This window comes from Muscardinus avellanarius, assembly GCF_963383645.1.
Source record: "Muscardinus avellanarius genome assembly, chromosome: 8".
NCBI lineage: Eukaryota > Metazoa > Chordata > Mammalia > Rodentia > Gliridae > Muscardinus > Muscardinus avellanarius.
The window spans coordinates 83,547,671-83,566,558 of NC_137794.1; the positions used below are offsets into that span (position 1 = coordinate 83,547,671).

The 18,888-nt window shown below is 35.0% G+C and overlaps 1 protein-coding gene across 2 annotated transcripts in view; it reads left to right on the top strand.

The window, feature by feature from the left end:
- L3MBTL3 (L3MBTL histone methyl-lysine binding protein 3) overlaps positions 1–18,888 on the top strand; it is a gene marked incomplete at both ends in the record, with an annotated part of 105,380 nt that overhangs the window by 41,459 nt on the left and 45,033 nt on the right. For both annotated transcript variants that reach the window (XM_080700740.1, XM_080700741.1), the window contains 4 exons: positions 1,155–1,240; positions 5,463–5,573; positions 15,551–15,665; positions 17,303–17,405. In XM_080700740.1, the coding sequence (XP_080556866.1) occupies positions 1,155–1,240; positions 5,463–5,573; positions 15,551–15,665; positions 17,303–17,405 (415 nt within the window). The remainder of the gene's footprint in view (positions 1–1,154; positions 1,241–5,462; positions 5,574–15,550; positions 15,666–17,302; positions 17,406–18,888) is intronic.

Genomic DNA, 18,888 nt, shown 5'->3' on the forward strand with positions numbered 1-18,888 from the left:
AGTATTTCTTAATTTTTGGCATAGTAAAGTTTATCTTGTACTAGCCTTGACCAATACTGCAGTCAGCCATTTCTCCAAGGCTCCATGGTTCTTTTTAGTACAGAATGATTTTAGAAACTTAAGATCTGCTTGCTAGGTATGCTTATTGCTACTGGATGTTGCAGTCAATAAACATAGGATATATATATATATATATATATATATATATATATATATATATATGTATATATGTGTGTGTGTGTGTGTGTGTGTGTGTATACAAATGTGTTATACTTAAGCCTGTTTCTTCATCTCTATATATTGAAAACCATGAATTGATACCATTAACTCTGATTCAAATTCCACCACTATTGTCTTCATTCCAGTTGTCCTCTGTCCAGATTTATGAAACCTTTCTTCTCAGGCAGAGAGAAACCTGGCTTCCGTTATCTCTTTTGCATATTTTCTCATTCCACTTTATGTAGAAAATTTCCCATCCTACTGGCCACTATTAATTTTTGCTCATGCCCACCTAGTGTATTTTGGGCTCTGGAGGAAACAAAAGACAGTGGGATGGAGGAGGGATTATTTTTATACCTTCTGTTAATAATGTTCCTGGCTTGGATGTGTATGTTTCTTTGTTTGACCTAACAATATGAAGAGATATCTGGAATATTTCACCTATTGCTTAACATAAATCTTTGGTGTTCTTTTTAATGGATGCTTTCTATTTTATATTCTCTATTCAGGGTGATTTAATTTGATTGTATTTACATTTTATAATTGCAAACAACTTTACATTATCTTTGGACGTATTTGAGGCTTCCCCAAATCAGGAGAAAAAAAAAAACTGGTAGATTAAAGGGTATTTGTGTGTCTATCTTATGTGTAAGATTATCCATACTGAGAATATAAATTACACATTACTCATGTATAAAATTTTTCATCTGAAAGGTTAGAGAAATCATGATCAAGATAACAAAATGATAATTAGATAAGTATTTAAATGGTAATTTAGATAATTCTAAATGTGAGACTAGTTTAAAGTTGTCATGAGTATGTGAACATAATTTCATAGAGTAAAATAACAATATCTCACAATTTTTGTAGAGCATTTTGTCATTGTTGCTATCATTTTGGTTAAGCCTCATAAAATTTATGTTTTTCTTTCTCAGGATATCCAAATGTGAAACATTTTTCTTGGGATAAATACTTAGAAGAAACCAATTCATTACCTGCTCCTGCAAGAGCTTTCAAAGTGGTGAGATGATAACACTTAGTATTATTTGGTTAATTTGTGTTAGTGATATCATGTATTCATTGAAATTTAAGAACAGAAAGATATAGTACTGGTACACTGGAATAGGATGAGAAGAAAATAGAAGGCTAAATACGATGTTTTAAAATTATTTTTTTGAGCCGGGCGTGGTGGCGCATGCTTGTAATCCCCGTGCTTGGGAGGCGCAAGTTTGAAGCCAGCCGCGCTGGCTTAAGAGACCCTGTTTCCAAAAATAAAATAGGTCTGGGAGTGTAGCCCAAAGGTAGAAGGGCTTCCAGGAACCCCAGTACCACCAAAAAATAAATAAATAAATAAATAAATAAATAAATAAATAAATAAATAAAATTATTTTTTTGAAAATCAAAATTCTTCCTGGGATCTTTGTTGTTTATATATATGCACATATGTGTGTGTGTGTGTGTGTGTGTGTGTGTGTGTGTGTATGTATATATATATGTATATATATATATGTATATATATGTGTGGGGAGGTTGTTTGCTTGTGGGTGTGTGTATAGACTTTTATTTTGAACTTTCTCCTCAGAAAATAATACTACTTTTTTTAAAAAAAAAAATTATTGGTGCATTGTAGTTATTCATTTTAGTGGATGGAGTACAAGATGGTAGAGGCATACATGCACACATCACCCAATTAGCCCTTACCCAGTTCCCGCCCCATTTCCTCCCCTTTCCCTCTTTCTCATGTTTGGCTTAGTGATTGACTTTGATATGTTTGTGAATGTACATCATGTACATTAGAGAATTTCCCTCCTCCTTAGTTAGGTTGCCTTATTTCCTCATCTGTAGTATCTCATTCTTCATCTAGAGTTTTTCCTGTGATCCATTTTCTCCCAGGCTTCCACATATTAGGGAGACCATCGATTTCTTATTTTTTGTGATTGACTAATCTCACTTAGCATAATGTTCTTCAATTCCATTCATTTCCCTGTAAATATTGTAATTTTGTCTTTCTTTATGGCTGAGTAAAATTCTATTGCGTACATATCCCATAGTTTTGTAATCCATTCATCTGTTGATGGACATCTTATCTGGTTTCAGAGTTTGGTAATTGTGAATTGTGCAGCTATGACTATAGATACACATGCATTAGTTTGGTAGTTTGGTTTTCTTTCTTTTGGGTAGCTACTCAGAAGTGGTTTTGCTGGATCATACAGTGATATGACTTAAAACTAACTGTAGGGTGAATAGTTGACATCTTACAGCAGACTTCGGATTTTCTAGCTAGAAATTCTGAAAGATCAAAACTGGACAAGAAAATGTTTTCAAATGAAAACCATATTTGTAATTTCTTTGGATGCGTTTGTGGAAACCTGAGATACTTTTTATTTTATTGCTATAGATTAGCTTGTTTAATTACTGAAGTAAAAGGTCATCTGTTTTTATTACAGTCACTCTCTAACCCAGAGCTAGTGTCATTCTTTCTTTTTAAAAAAAACAAACAAACTGGGAATGGTATCCAGAACCCAGAGGCATTCTACCTCTGAGCTACACTCCCAGTCCTATTTTTATTCTTTATTTTGAAACAGGACTAAGTTGTGGAGGGCCTCACTAAGTAGCTGAGGGTGGCCGCGAACCTACGATCCTCCTGTCTCAGCCTCCCAAGTACTGAGATTATAAGTGTCTGCCACCATGCCTAGCTCAGGGTCATTATTTCTTGCATAGAACTTACTGAGATTCAAAGTAAGGCTACTACCATCTTGTACCCCCTTAAGATGTATGACAACAACGCACCAATAAAATAAAAAAGTAATAAATGAAGAAACAGAAAAAAAAAAGATTCAAAGGAAGCCTATCTCTATGCACAGAAAGAATAAGAAGTGATATATATTCATCTCAGCTTACTTTATAATTTATTTTTTTATGAGTTTAAAGTAAAAATTAAGCCAGGCATGGTGGCGCACGCTTGTAATCCCCGCACTTGGGAGGCTGAGACAGGAGGATCACACAGGTTCAAAGCCAGCCTCAGCTACTTAGTGAGGCTCTCAGCAACTTGGTGAGACCCTGTTTCCAAATAAAGTATAAGAATAGGTCTGGGATTATGGCCTGGAGGTAGAAAAGCCCCTGGGGTCTGCTCCCAGTACCACACACAAAAATAATAATAATAATAATAATGAATAAAGTAAAAAAAATAGTAAATATTTAATTTTTTAAAATGTTGCTTCATAGTCTGTCACAAACAACACTTTTCTTTAAATGATGCTTTTATATGTAACTTGCTATGATTTTTAATGATAGAATTAATTAGTATGTATAGTCTTAATATATAAAAAAAAGAACATCAAGAACTTTTAGGAGTAAAATCATATGTATGAAGAGAAACCCTCAAAGGTTTTGTATTACTTTATTTGGTTGGTGGGAGTACAAACTAGTTCAGTGTGGAGATTCCTTAGAAAACTGGGAATGGTTCCACCATATGATCCGGCTATACCATTCCTGGGTATCTTTCCAAAGGGCTTGAAGTTAGAGAACTACAGTAACATATGCATACCCACGTTTATAGCAGCACAATTCGTAATAGCCAAAATATGGAACCAACCTAGTCTCCATCAACAGATGAATGGATTGCAAATTTATGGGAAATACACACAATGGAATTCTATTCAGCTATAAAGAACAAAATCATAGCATTCACAAGAAGATGGAAAGATCTGGAGAACATTATGTTAAATGAGATTAGTCAAGCACAGAAAGAGAAGGGACATGTTTTCTCTAATATGCCCAAGCTAGGGAGTAGTGGTAATACCAGAGGACTCCAGATAATGGAGGGGAATTCTCAGTAAAGCTAGAGTGGAAGGATAGGAGAGGAAGAAGGCTGAGGTTGATCAATGCAGGAGCTACATCTGAATATTTGTAAAAGTATGAATATAGGGTGGTCAACCTGGACACTCATTGTTGGGAGGGGGGAAGGGTAAGTGGGGGTGGGGTGGGAGAGGGCACTAAGCACAATCTAAATATACACCACTTTCAATATGTTCCATATATAAATAAAATAAAATACAAAAAACAAATAAAAAAAGCTAAAGAAAAGAACAAGAACTTTTAGGAGTAAAATCATACTGTATGAAGAGAAACCCTCAAAGGTTTTGTATTACTTTATTTGATAGTAAGGTCAGGATTTTTTTTTTTTTTTTTTTTTTGTACTGGGGTTCCTGGAAGCCCTTTTACCTCCGGGCTACACTCCCAGACCTATTTTTACATTTTTATTTGGAAACAGGGTCTCCTAAGCCAGCGTGGGCGTCTGGCTTCGAACCTGCGCGATCCTCCTGTCTCGCCTCCCAAGCGCGGGGATTACAAGCGTGTGCCACCATGCCCAGCAAGGTCAGGATTTTTAAAAAGAAGACTGTGTGAATTATGTTATATATATATATGCATATATGTTTTTATCTGCCCTTTAACTTTCAGCTAGTCTAACACAATGCAGAGCTGCATTGTGTCTTGCTTTAAACTGGATAAAATTACATGCTCACCCTACATCTTTAATATATATTAAAGGGCAAACTAAGATTTCTCTAGTTTGGCCTTTTAGGCCACATTGATTGTTCTGAATCCATTACATAATTTACACACTTGATTATGGAGGGACCAGAATCCTAGAAAACATATCTAACTTGCCCAACAGTCCCCTTGCTGCCTTCTCCTGCTATAATTTTTTCAGAAATCTGTGGTTTCTTTTGAGTTAAGGAGTCGAGGGAGGGACTATAGTTCCCCCTTTTCTGTTCCTGCCCTTTAAGAGCTATTCCATCTTACTAATTTTCTTTTTGAAGCTGTTTTCTGCTTTTCACAGTCACCAACACTTCTAAATTTTGGTGTTATGTCACAACCAATTTAATGTTCTTCCTCCTTTTTTAAAAATAAATTCCACGGTTGTTGATTTTGGGAGATTACCTCCAACCAATAAGAAACATGTCTTGTTTTCCCTGTAGCTAATCAAATAACTACAGTACCTTTCCTTCAGCCTTTCTTAGTCACTCCTTAGTTACGTGCTCAGGCTGTTTCTCTTGCATATGTGTTAGGATTATGTTTTTGATATAGAAGGTGCCATCCAGAGCCAGTCTGGGAACTTAAGAGTTTGAAAAGTTGATTCCTTAATTAGCTCATCTGCTTCTTTATATTATTTTCTGTAACATCAAGTCCATTTGCTTTCCCTCTCAATCTCACTTTATACAATTTTTCTGTTTTGACAGAAACCTCCACACGGATTTCAGAAAAAAATGAAACTTGAAGTTGTAGACAAAAGAAACCCCATGTTTCTTAGAGTAGCAACTGTCGCAGATACAGATGATCACCGAATAAAAGTAAGTGTTCTGTGTTGAGGTTTGGTTTTGGCTTTTGCTACAAGATCCCTTGCATGCAAACTTCAGTAGATATTTAATTTGTAAGGTACTTTAATTAGTAAAACCACAGGCTTATGCAAAGTGGCTGTGTATTTTTATAAGTCAGCATTCATCCAAGTTTTCCTTTAGTCTGCACAAATATTTTCTCTTTAATTATCAGTGGCAATCTAATATTTGGAGAAAAAGTTATATGTATACACAAGAAAATGCAATAATGTTATTCTCCAATACTATGTTCTCTTTTAAACAAATTAAAGTTTAATATTTTGTGGCATATGTTAGATATAGTCTTTTCAGAAGAACATTCTGTCTTTGAATATAAAGACAAATAAAGATAAATAGCTCAATAGATAAAATAAGATTTTAACTGGAATCTGATTAATAATAAATATCTCTCATAAAATAAGCAAATGTATGTAAGATGGGTTCTCTTTGTTATGTTCAAGTAAGGTGTAGTGACATGTGGTAGCTACAGGTGAGAAACACGAAGGCCTCATTGTTTTCTGTCTTAAGCACTCCCTTTTGTCTCTCTGCAGACCAAGTGGTTTTATAGTTTTTACTCGTCCTGTTTACTCACTTGATAGAATTGCTTAGGATTTCTGTCAGGAATGATGATGACTGTAATAAAGGCAAGATGTTCATTGTACACGGAATTTTACAGGGTAGTAGTGTTCTCGCATTCTTTGACATTTGTGCTAATTGCAGTGTGGGAGATGTATGCTATTGTCAGTATTCTATTGATGAGGCAGAGACTCAGGGAGATTAAATAATTACTTTATTCATTACTGGCAGTGGCAGAACCAAGTCCAGTCCTACGCTGTAGGAGTCTTAAGTGCATGCCCAATTAAAAAATAATAAATCACATTTCAGCTGTCAATAACATGTAAGAAAATAAGTTTAAAAATAACACGAAGAACTGTACAGATGTGGTATTTCTACAAAATAGAAATTTTGACATTTAATTTGCTGTGTTTAAGATTATATAATCATGTAACATTTTGGAAAATCTTAGAAATAATGTCAAGCTTGTGTTGACCTTTTTTCAAGTGCATTTTCTTGGTTGTGATGTTACTTGTAAAGCAATCAGTACTTTAGAACTAAAAGTAGCTTTAAAAATAATATAGACCAATCTTCAGAGAAATGTAGAATTAAGACAATACTATTTTTATAAGCCCGGTTGCTTAGAATTTTAAAAAAAGAACTCTTTCTAGTTTGGGTGCATGAAAAATATCACATAATGACTGATATGAATATAAAGTATCTCAGCTGTCTTGAGCAGTTTGGCATCAGAATCTTAGAACCTTGTTTATCTTTTAATTCAGAATTTATTTATGTTGGGGAAATAACTAATTGGAACATGCAAAGGTAAAAGCTCCAAGGAACAGATAGTGCAGTACTGTTTGTAGTATTTAACATAGTAGCTGATGGGCAAAGGACTTTATACCTATATAATGTTAAAATTACATATTTCAAAAGAATTCTTCATATTAAATTCAAGTTTAACAGGTATGGTGGGTGTTTGTTTTGTTTTGTTTTTACTTTTTTTCTTCAAAAGAATAGACACATATGCAATTCTGTAAAGAAACATCCCATCCTTATGACAGGTTTTCTCTTTGGGTGTTAAAACTATAAACCATTGGGTTTCTCTTGTTAATTTCTTGGTTTCAGGGACATATATTTCTTTTGTAATAGAATCTCATTTTACATGGGAGCAAATTTTGGCCTAGGAAAGTTAGGTACTCCAAAATGAGTATTTCAATTAATCAGTAGGAAAAGTTTAGATTAGAATTCAGCTCTTTACTTATAGCTGAATCTTCTTTTTCAAACAACATCCTGGTGGTGAGTCCTTAACACCCCAGAAAGAGTTGGCTCTGAGCAGTACAGTTGGTGATGATCTTTCCATAATAATGGGGATGGACATCATAGCTGAAGGTGAACTGCTGCACATGTGTCTTGTGTCTTGGTGTATACAATCTCTGCAAAAGGTTGGCAAACAGGGCAGTGACTCAGTTCCATGTCCATCGGAGGCGTTTGAAAATACAAAACACTTCTATTAATATGAACTTTTCTAATATGGGAGATGATACAGCAATTTAAGACAGTAGACTGAGCTATTAATGTAGATTAATATTTTCATTTTCTAAAGGATAAAATCAAATCAGTTAATCAACTTTTTAAAAGTTACATAATTATACTATTTCAAACCTTGAGCTATTAGAGTACAGTTTAAAATATCTGATATTTTATCAGGTGATCTTCAAGAAAAATGACCAGAATGATTTTGTTCTCATCTTTACATTTTTGGTGACAAAAGTATAATAATCTTGCTCCATCCTTCCTCAACCCAGTGTGGCTCCCAAGAGGCAAGAGCTTCCAGCACTCTTAGTTACTGCTTATGACATTTTATCTCCAATTTTCTAAAACACTGCTTATATCCTGGTATTTCTAAATTAATCAATTTTAAGTGGCTTCTTTTCTCTCTGTTATGGGAGTTCAGAATTTAAATGTTTCCATTTTTTCCCTTATCCTTTCATCAAAACATTTTTTTCTTACTCTCCCATGTTATTATTATCATAAGTAAGTACATCTTGTTCACGGTTGAGCCAAAGTCTCTTTATAACTGTTTTTCTTGGTGTCAGTAATTTTTTTCATTGTTTTTTAAATTTTCTATCTTTTAGATTGTTAAGAATGTGCCAACAGATCTGACATACTTTGGACCAAAAGCTCAAGTGTGTTTTTCAGCTATCTCTATCTCTCTTTTTCTCTTGAACCCTTTTTTTGCAGCTCCATGTTGCCTTTAGAGTGGACGAGTTCTCAGCCTCATCCAGAGCTTTCATCCATGGGCAGTTTTCTTTGCTGACAAACTGTGCTGTATTTTATTTTCCTGAAAATCACCAAATATGGTTTTATACATTTTTCTTTATCTTCTGAGGGTAGATTGTATCATTTTAAGTCCTTGCATGTCTGAAATTGTTAGCACGCTGGCTTCATGTTTGTTTCCTCCTGCGACTAGGTGAGGTGTTCAGAGTAGTTTCCCCTGAGATGTTACAAGCATTGCTCTGCCTTCTTACACCAGGGGTTGTGATTTTGCGCATCTGAGGCCATTCTGATTTTATCTGAGGGCAATGCATTGTGTCTCTTAAGGTTCTCAGGACTTTTCTCTTTCTCTGGTGTCCCCTGCTGGGCGGTGGTGTGCAGTAGTCAGAGGCTCTTTTATCAGACTGAGCACTTTTGCCTTTTCACCGTGGAACTTTGTGTCTTTAATTCTGGAAATGTTTTGGTCTTATTGCTTTGATAACTTTCTTTTCTCCTTTATGTTCTCTTTATAGAAGTTCTATCTAGTCTGGTATTAACCATATTGATTGATCCTATTTTTGTTTGTATGTGGCATGCACACAAACATGCATCTCTGATTTTAGTAAGCAAAAATTGTGTTTGCTTAGTAATAACTTGGTCTACTTTTTATACTTTTGTGTCTTAATTACACTTAGTTAATTCTTGAGAGTGCTTTTCTTTGTTTTTAGTCCCTCCTCCTTTTACAATAGCATTCTTTTTATTTCCTGAGGCAATATTATTTCTTATCTGAGAATGCTAATGGTAGTTTCTCTTCTATATTTTGCTTATTTTCTCCAAATTTGCTTAAATAGCATGGCCTCTATTTTCATATTGCCTCTTCTTAAATGTTAAATGATCCTTGGTTATCTCTTCACATTAAGAAAAGGCACCAAGGAGCTGGGTGTGGTGGTGCACACTTTTAATCCCAGCATTTAGAAGGCTGAGACAGGAGGATTGAGGTTTATGGACAGCCTCAGCTACTTATTGAGGCCCTTTGCAATTCAGTGAGACCCTGTTTCAAAGTAAAGAATAAAAGATATGGCTGGGGGTGGAGTTCAAAGGTAGAATACCCCGGGTCCCTTCCCTAGTATAGCAACAAAAGAAGAAAAAAAAGAGAAAGAAAAAAAGAAAAGAAGAGAAAAATGTTGGTTGTATAGCTCAGTGCTCAGTGCCAGAGTATTTGCCTGGCATGTATGAAGCCCTGGGTTCAATCACCAGTACCTAAACACAAAACAAGAAAAAGGCACCACACCAGGTGTGGTGGCACACGCCTGTAATCTTAGTACTTGGGAGACTGAGACAGGAGGATCGCAGGTTCATGGCAGCCTCAGCAATTTAGTGACATCCTTCACAACTTAGTGAGACTCTTATTTCAAAATTAACAAAAATAAAATAGGTCTGGAGATGTAGCTCAGAAGTAGATGACCCTGGGTTCAATTCCCAGTACCATTAAAAAAAAAAAAAAAAAAAAGAAAAAGGCTGGAATGTTAACCTGCTTTCATGGGTGGACTGACATATAGTTGTTACAATTGTCCTTTTTATCTGTGATGATACCTTCTAAGATCCCCCATGGTGTCCTGGAAATGCAGATAGCACTAAACTCTCTATATAGTTTTTTCCTCTATATACATACATACATACTTATATATATATACTTGTGATATAGTTTAATTTATAAACTAAGAACAATAGAAGAGTATATATAACAGTAACTACTAATAAAATAGAACAGGTTTAACAACATAAGTTATGTGAATGTGGTTCTTTTTTCCTCTCTCTTCCAAAATATTGAATTTTTCATTTAATATTTTCAGACCACAGTTGACCTTGGGTAACTGAAATGATTAAAAAAAAAAAACTATGAATAAGGGGAAACATTGTGTTGACTGGTGGGTTTTACTCTAGCATAGGAAAACAAAAAAGGTGGCCCTTTTCTCATTTCACTCTTATGGGTTTTTTTTTTTTTTTTTTTTTTTGTGTGTGTGTGTGTGTGTGTGTGTGTGTGTGTGTGTGTGTGTGTATGTGTTACTGGAAGATGAACCCAGGTACATTCTACCTCCAAGCTACACCTCCAGCCTTACTTTTTATTCTTTATTTTGAAACAGAGAGGGCCTCACTAAGTAGTTGAGGCTGTCCATGAACCTGGGATCCTCCTGTTTCAACAACTCCCCCATCCCCTCCCAGCACAAGTACTGGGATTACAAGCATGTGCCACAACTCTGGGTTAGTTCACTCTTACCTTGAAGATGTTCCCATTCACTGGCATCTGGATCCTTTCTCTGAAGCCTCAATTGCTGACATCTACGTCCTTTCTCCTGAGCTTTTCAGTTTTTGCCAGTGTGCCCCATAAGGAAGTTCGAACCCAGCTGCTGCCTGGTGAGACTTTGTCCAACACGTCTCCGCATCCTTTGTCCTGGAGTTCATGGTCTGGTGTTTATATTTCTCTAGGAAGCAAACCTCTGCTCTTCTGCAGGGTTGCTAAAGAAGGCAAGGCCCTTTAGGCAAGGAAGTGTGGATCTAGGGGCCAGCTTACCCAGAGTCTGACTTTGAACCATTTTTGAGATCCTCTTCTTCACCCACTTGTAGCTTCCAGGTGACTCCTTCTCGGGTTCTGCAGGTGAGCTGATGTACTTCTGTCCTGACCCACCTCTCCTGCAGCTGGTATTGGTTAATCTGTCTTAAGTAGCTCTGCTCTCCTTTGCCTGGTTCTGCCCCTCAAACTCATCGTGGTCACTTCCCTCCTGGTGGCTACTTTCTTTCCCATTTATCTCTGTGTATTGATAAGCTTTCCAAATAGTACTAATTTTAGAATGAGAGAAGACTCAGTAACCTTTTCAAATATAACTAACTTCAGAGGAGAGCAGAAGTAAGTGCCTGAGTTGCCTTTCACATGGAAAAAATATGACCAGATAATTCTTTTAAGGAAATAGTGTGCTTTCTAAAATTTAACTGTCTTAATCTGGAAATTGTCAGTGGTATGTTTGAAGTTTTTATGAAGGGTCCAAATTATACTGCTAGATGAAAAATGCATTTACTCTCCTAAACTATAATTTAGTTTATTTGCCAGCTGTTTCTCTGACAAAGACTGATATTCAAAATATATAAAGAAAAATATAAGCAATAGTAAATGCTGATTAGGATGTGGAGAAAAGTAATGCCTATATATTATTGGTGGGATTGTAAATCTCCCTCTTCAGCAACCCTGCAGAAGAGCAGAGGTTTGGGTTTTAGAGACATATAAACATGGCCCTGAACTCCAGGATAAAGGATGTGGAGATGTGCCAGATAAAGTCTCTCCAGGTAGCAGCCAGATTCAGCTTTCCAATGGGGCACACTGGCAGAATCTGAAAGGCTCAGGAGAAGGGAGCCAAATTCTACTGACTGAGGCATCAGAGGAAGCACCCAGATGCCACTGAATGGGAACGTCTCCAAGATAAGAGTGAACTGGCAAATAATAGTTAATTTATATTTAACAATATGCTTTGATCCATTAACAGTTAATTTTCTTTAGAAATTTAAATTTAATTGAATTTGGCATTATTGCTGAGCTGTTTATAGCTGATCATATTTATAGTAGAACAACATATAAACTTATATTTTTCCTTTGTGTTTATAAAATTTTAAATGTCATACATTACATTTATCTCTTTTCCTTTATTGTAGTTCTTTAGGCTTTTTTTTTTCATTTCAAAATAGTACCTACTGAGAGGAAAACTGTTACTTAACATTAATAGAGCATGATGTTTTCATTTGTTAAAAAAATTGTTAATTTCTAGTCTTATGAGGAACCTATTGTGATTATAATTTACAATCCCACAAATAATGTGTAAGCATTACTTTTCTCTACATCCTACTCAGCATTTATTATTGCTTGTATTCTTCAATTTTTTATTTTGAAATGGGGTCTTGCTAAATGGCTGAAGATCTTGCTACATTGCTGAGGCTGGACTTGAACCTGCAATCCTCCTCTTTCCACCTCCCACGTACTGGGATTAATAGGTATGCTCCACTGTGCCCAATTAGTTGCTTACATTCTTGATGCCATTCTAACTGTAGTGAGATGGAATCTAGTTTTGGGGATTTTGTTTTGGTTTGGTTTGGTTTTTTATTTCTTTGGCACTGGACATTGAACTCAAAGGCATTCTACCTTTGAAATATACCCCCAGCCCTTTTTAGATTTTTGTTCGTTTGTTTGTTTTTGTGGTACTGGGGGTAGAACTCATGGACATGGGTTGTGTGAACATTGATTCCAGGGTAAAAGGAAAGGAATTCAGGGACAGTAAGGTCAGAAAACATTGTTGTTTCATGTTTCTAGTAAAACAGAAATGATGATTTACTATGATTTGTTAAATATTAGAATGAATTAAAGTTACGTTAATATTATAAATTATGATTACTCAGTTATCAGTGGAATCAATATAAAAAATTTATATTTTCAGAAAATTGTCATGAATATTGTTATGATTTGGATATGGCATGTCCCTAAAAAAAAAGCCCACGTTCTGGCAATGCAGAAATGTTTAGAGGTGAAATAATTGAATCCAGATTCTGTTCTCATCAATTAACTAATCTAACAAATTTGAATGGATTTACTGGGTGGTAACTGTAAGCAAGTGGGGCTTGGCTACAGAAGAGGGGTCACTGGAAGCCTGGCCTTGGGGATTTTATGTGTCGTTGGTCCCTTTCTCTCTCTCTGCTTCCTGGCTGCCAGCAGCTGAGCAGCTATCTACCACACCCTGCTACCATGTTTCTGCCTTGGAGCTGGTCAGCCATGGACTAAACCTCTAAAACTGAGAGCCAAATAAACCTTTCTTTTTCTAAATTGATCTTGACAGATATTTTGCAACAGTACTGACAAAGCTAACTAAAACAAGTATCATTCTTAGCGTTATTTAAACATTAGTTTTGATTATAGCAAATGGTTCTTTTTAAGTTAAAAATAAGTGTTTTTATTTTTTTTGGGTGGTACTGGGGTTCCTGGAAACCCTTCTACCTCCGGGCTACACTCCCAGACACCATTTTTTTTATATTTTTATTTGGAAACAGGGTCTCTTAAGCCAACAAGGCTGGCTTTGAAACTACGCGATCCTCCTGTCTCCGCCTCCCAAGCGCGGAGATTACAAGAGTGCGCCACCAGGCTCGGCTTAAGTGGTATTTCATATTTAATGTATGTGAATGGTGAATGATTTTATTTCTGGCTTTTGAATTCTAGGCCTGGTTATTGCTCCTAACTAGCTGTATGAGCGTCTGCTAGCCAATTAAACTTTGTGGGTCTCTTCTCATTAAGATTGTATGGATTTCTTCCAAGTATGATTTCTTCCAAGTATGGAATTCTATGGGGCTTTGATACTAATGGAAAATTGATTTTTTGACCTTAAGAAAGTAGATTTATTGCAAAGGACATTATTTTGAGCTCATAAAATATACTTTTAATAATTGTGCACTATTCTATGAACATGCCTTTAATTATTTATATCCACAGATTAAGGAAAGTCTGGTTACTTCTTAATGCTTTCTGCTACACACAAGTTATTGAGATGATTAAATAAAAATTATGTATCTTAAACATTGATTGTTATTGCCAAATAGCTCTTCAGAAATGTTTCCTCAGTTAACACTCTTATCTACAATCTGTGGAAACATCCGTTTCTTCACATACTCACCAGCTTTAGGGCTTACTTATATTTTTGGCAAACTAGATAGAAGAATTGCACCTTGTGGTTTTAATTTGTAGTTTATTAGTTTTAAATGAAATTGTGTCTTTATATATTTACCAACTACTTATTCTTATCTTCTATTTAACCAGTTGTTTCTATCTATTGGACATATTTCTTTGGAGGTTTTCATGTTTTTGTTTGTTTGTTTGTTTTTGACAGTGCCAGGGATGGAACCCAGGGGCATTCACTTTTGAGCTACACCCCAACCCTATTTTTTATTCTTTTTTTTTTTTTTTTTTTGAAACAGGGTCTCACTGAGTTGCAAAGGGCCTCACTACATAGCTTTGTCTGTTTGCAAACTGCAATCCTCCTGTCTCGGCCTCCCAAATGCTGGGATTACAAGTGTGCACCATCATGCCTGGCTGGTTTTCATGTTTTTATATTGACATATGATATTTTAATAAACTAATGAAGAAGGTCCCTTCTTATGTGTGTAGCATATGGGGTTTGTTTTTTTTTTTAATGAGTCTTCCTGACATTACTACAACCATCAGGTTGTAGTAATGTTTGCCATTCCCAGTCTTTACATATATTTGTAATTGAATTGATTTAGTCTTTTATGAGTTTGAGTTTGGTATCCTATCATGATTATAAATAACTTTACTCAGGCATTCTTCGTAAGTGTTTATTGTTCAGTTTTCAGTGATTGAATTTTTTATTTTTATTTTTTTGTGGTACTGGGGTTCCTGAAAACCCTTCTACCTTCGGGCTACACTCCTGGACATATATATATATATATATATATATATATATATATATATATATATATATATATATATATATTTTTTTTTTTTTTTTTTTTTTTTTAATTTGGAAACAGGATCTCTTAAACCAGTGAGGCTAGCTTCGAACCTCCGCGATCCTCCTGTCTCTGCCTCCCAAGGGCGGGGATTACAAGTGTGCGCCACCATGCTCGGCACTGATTGAATTTTTTATTTATTTGCCATATATTGTCTAAGGAATGAGAGATTTAACTTAGCCTCTGTTTGGAAGGTCTTCCTCTCCATTTTTATCTCTCTTCTCCTCCTGGTTGCTTCATAGTCTTTTATAATACTTTAGCAATATTTATTGGGTGTTTGATTTTGAATGTATGAAGATGTTATAACACAGCTCCTACACTCAAATTGCCATAGTATTGAAAGATAATGCATAATCTATCTATAGAACTGTTGCCCCAGAAGTGCCTTCAGCAATGCATTTACTAATGGTTGGATAATATGTTGAAGGTACTTGAAAGGACCTTTTATTTTGAACTGTGAATAACTGAAATGATTTATTAGGTATTAATAGACTGTATAATTTAGAAGAGATTACAGATGGTTATGCCATGGGCAGAAATTTTACTGTAGGAATTTTTGTGACTGTTAATGTCCTCCTGTTCTCCAGGTTCACTTTGATGGCTGGAGTAGTTGCTATGATTACTGGATAGATGCAGATTCTCCTGACATTCACCCTGTGGGCTGGTGTTCTAAAACCGGACATCCTCTTCAGCCTCCCTTGAGTAAGCGACACAGGACAATTTGAACAAATGTTTCCATTTTTGTGTAGTGTGCTTATGTTTTTTTAATCCACTTCTCTTTTTATGTTTTTACTCTGCTTTTTTTATTACATTTTTAATTTTTATTGTCACAAAAAATATAAAAGAAAAAATCTATATTCAAGAAGTATAAACTATAGACATTCTTTCATTTTTATTTAGAAGTAGACATTGTCTTTTAAAATTAGTGCTGGTTTTTGAAAGATAATTTATCAGATTCTCAAAATTTAATATATCAGTGTCAGTATCCTAATAGGGACTTTATTTTATAGCTTTGCAAAATGTTAGCATTGGGAGAAACAGAGAAAATGGCAAAGAGATCTTCCTGTGTATTATTACTTACAACTGCCTGTGAATCTACAATTAGCTCAAACATTTCAGTTAAATTCAATTTTAAAAAGGTACACAGAAAACTTAATATACTATGAACTCAATTTTTTTAAGAGAATATATAACTTGTAGAAAAAATATAGAAAATACAATATGTGATAAGTAAGTCCGGTTGAAATGAAAGGATGTTTCAGAACAGTGCGATCTATATATTGTAACTTTTTTGTGGTAAAATAAGCCAAAACTTTGATAAATGTGTATATACAATTATATATTTGCATCTGAGTACTTAGAACCACAATCAGGAGGGTAAACTTTTCCCTAAGTGGTCAGAATGGGTGAGAGTCTGAAATGTAGAGGAAAGAGCCTATAAGTTGTAACTATTATTCTATATTCCATTATATAGTGTGTGAAGTTTTTACAGTATATGAGTATCATTCTGTAAATTGTGCTATCTTCTGAATAAAATGATGTAAAATTTTATCATTAATTCAGATTTAAGTATCTGTTATTTTTTTCCTTTTTTGTGTGTGATGTTAGGGATTGAACCCAGGGGCATTCCTTTTTTTTTTTTTTTTTTTGGTGGTACTGGGAGTGGAACCAAGAGGCTTTCTACCTCCGGGCTATACTCCCAGACCTATTTTATATTTTATTTGGAAACAGGGTCTCACTAAATTGCTGAGAGCCTCACTAAGTAGCTGAGGCTGGCTTCGAACCTGTGTGATCCTCCTGTCTCAAGCCTCCCCAGCATGGGGATTACAAGCGTGCGCCACCATGCCCGGCTTGAACCCAGGGGCATTCTACCTCCGAGCTTTACCCCCAGCCTTTTTTACTGTTTATTTTAAAAAAGGGTCTCACTAAGTTGTGGAGGATCTCACTAAGTTGTGGAGGCTGGCCTTGATCCTCCTGTCTCAGCTTCCCAAGTACTGAGATTATAGGCATGTGTCACCATGCTTGGCAGTTTGTGACATTTTAAGAGTGTTAGGTCAAAGTTTACCACTATTTTGCTGTCAAAGGAAAAATAAATTATGTGAACCCAGTCATAAGGAAAACCTTTTAAAAGTAGAGGTTTTTAAAATAGTTGTAATTTTTATGGGTTCTGACTGTTTTCCTGTTTGTATGTATTAATTGGAAAATTGGATTTTTAGGAAATATTTTTCTTACCTGTTCCAATCTTGGACATTTAACTCCTAATACTTTTTGCTTAATCTTTTGTCCCACTTTTTCTTCTTTCTCTCTTTTCTTTTTTCTTTCTTTTTTTTTCTCCTTAGGTGCTGCAGAATTAATGGAAGCTTCAGATCTTAGTGGATGTCCAACCCTAGGATGTAAAGGAATTGGCCATTTTAAGAGAGCAAGGCACCTGGGCCCTCAAAGGTATATTCTTACTGCCACTCACATGATTTCTCACATGATCATACAGAGGGTGCCTGTTCCGTATATGTAAGATGATTTCTTTATATATGGAATAAATGTGAACTAATTTTAAATTCATATCCATAAGAAATGTGGTTACCATGGTGACTACATAAAATTGAAGGATATATCTGAACTTAAATCTTTCTGAGAGAAAATGCATTCATGGTTTAAAATAGATTTACTCTAGCTGTTTGGCTTTTTGTGGCCACCTAACTTGTTTTGTAGATACAAGACTTCTTAGGTCTACCATTAATAATGAGAACAATGAAGGCTCTGTTGAAATTATTTGATAGATTATATGATTGGGTGACTTGACAGTTTAAGTAATGAGAGATGAGTTTATTGTAGATTAGCAATGAAGATCATACACACACATGCACACACACACACACTCTCTCTCAAGGGCCAGAAAAGTGGTGTTTTGATATCTTTTTTTCTTACCCCTAAGTAACTTAAAAATGAAGCCAGATTTGTACATTCAAATATGATGTATTGTTTAGATAATTTAGGGATCTTTGTAGATATGTAAAAACATGTTACTTTTCTACCAATAAATTTCTATGATTTAACTGGGACATTAAAGGAACAAAAGTATCACTCACTTTGGTATATATTAAAATAATAATTTCTCAGTGTAAGTGTTTTATAAATTTGTTAGTTGGATTGCCTAATAAGAAAAAATGATTTCTTATTTATCTAGCTTTTCAGCTTGTATAGGTTGTGAATCTAGATCTTAAAAATTCTAAAATTGTACTGCCTCTTCCTCCAAAAGTTAATAGGAATTCCAAAATTGGTGTAATTTTTTCACTAGGATATAGTTTCCTCTTTCATTTCTGTGACCTCAAATCCTGCTTATCTTCCTTTTGCAACACTCCTTGCTAGTTATTTTTATGAGGCTCAATATGTTCTAGAATAAAAAGTCTGAGCATAAATAGGATGATGATTCCATTTGCAAATATCCATTTAAAAATCCTTTTTGTTGCTTATATGGCTATAACCCAAAAGTTATAGGATTAAACTGAGTTTAAAAAAATACATCTTATTAAATATTGTCTAGTGAAGGTAGCTGTATTAGTTTACAGGCAAAAAATAAGTTTAAATGTCAGAAATAATTTATGAGCATGCTAAATTTCCATCATATATTCATTGTATATTCAGTAATATTTTTTGAGGTACTGGGGATGGAACCCAGGGTTTTCTACCTCTAAGCTACACCCAGCCCTATTTATTATTTTTTATTTTGAAACAAGGTCTCACTAAGTTGTGGAGAGCCTCACTAAGTAACTCAGGCTCTCTGAGAATCACATTCCTCCTGTCTCAGCCTCCCAAATACTGTGCCACCACACCTGGCTATTCAATAAATATTTTTGAGCATTAGTTTTTTCAGTCAGAACAACTAACATTTACTGAGTATTTATTTACTCTGTGTGAAGGATTGCTC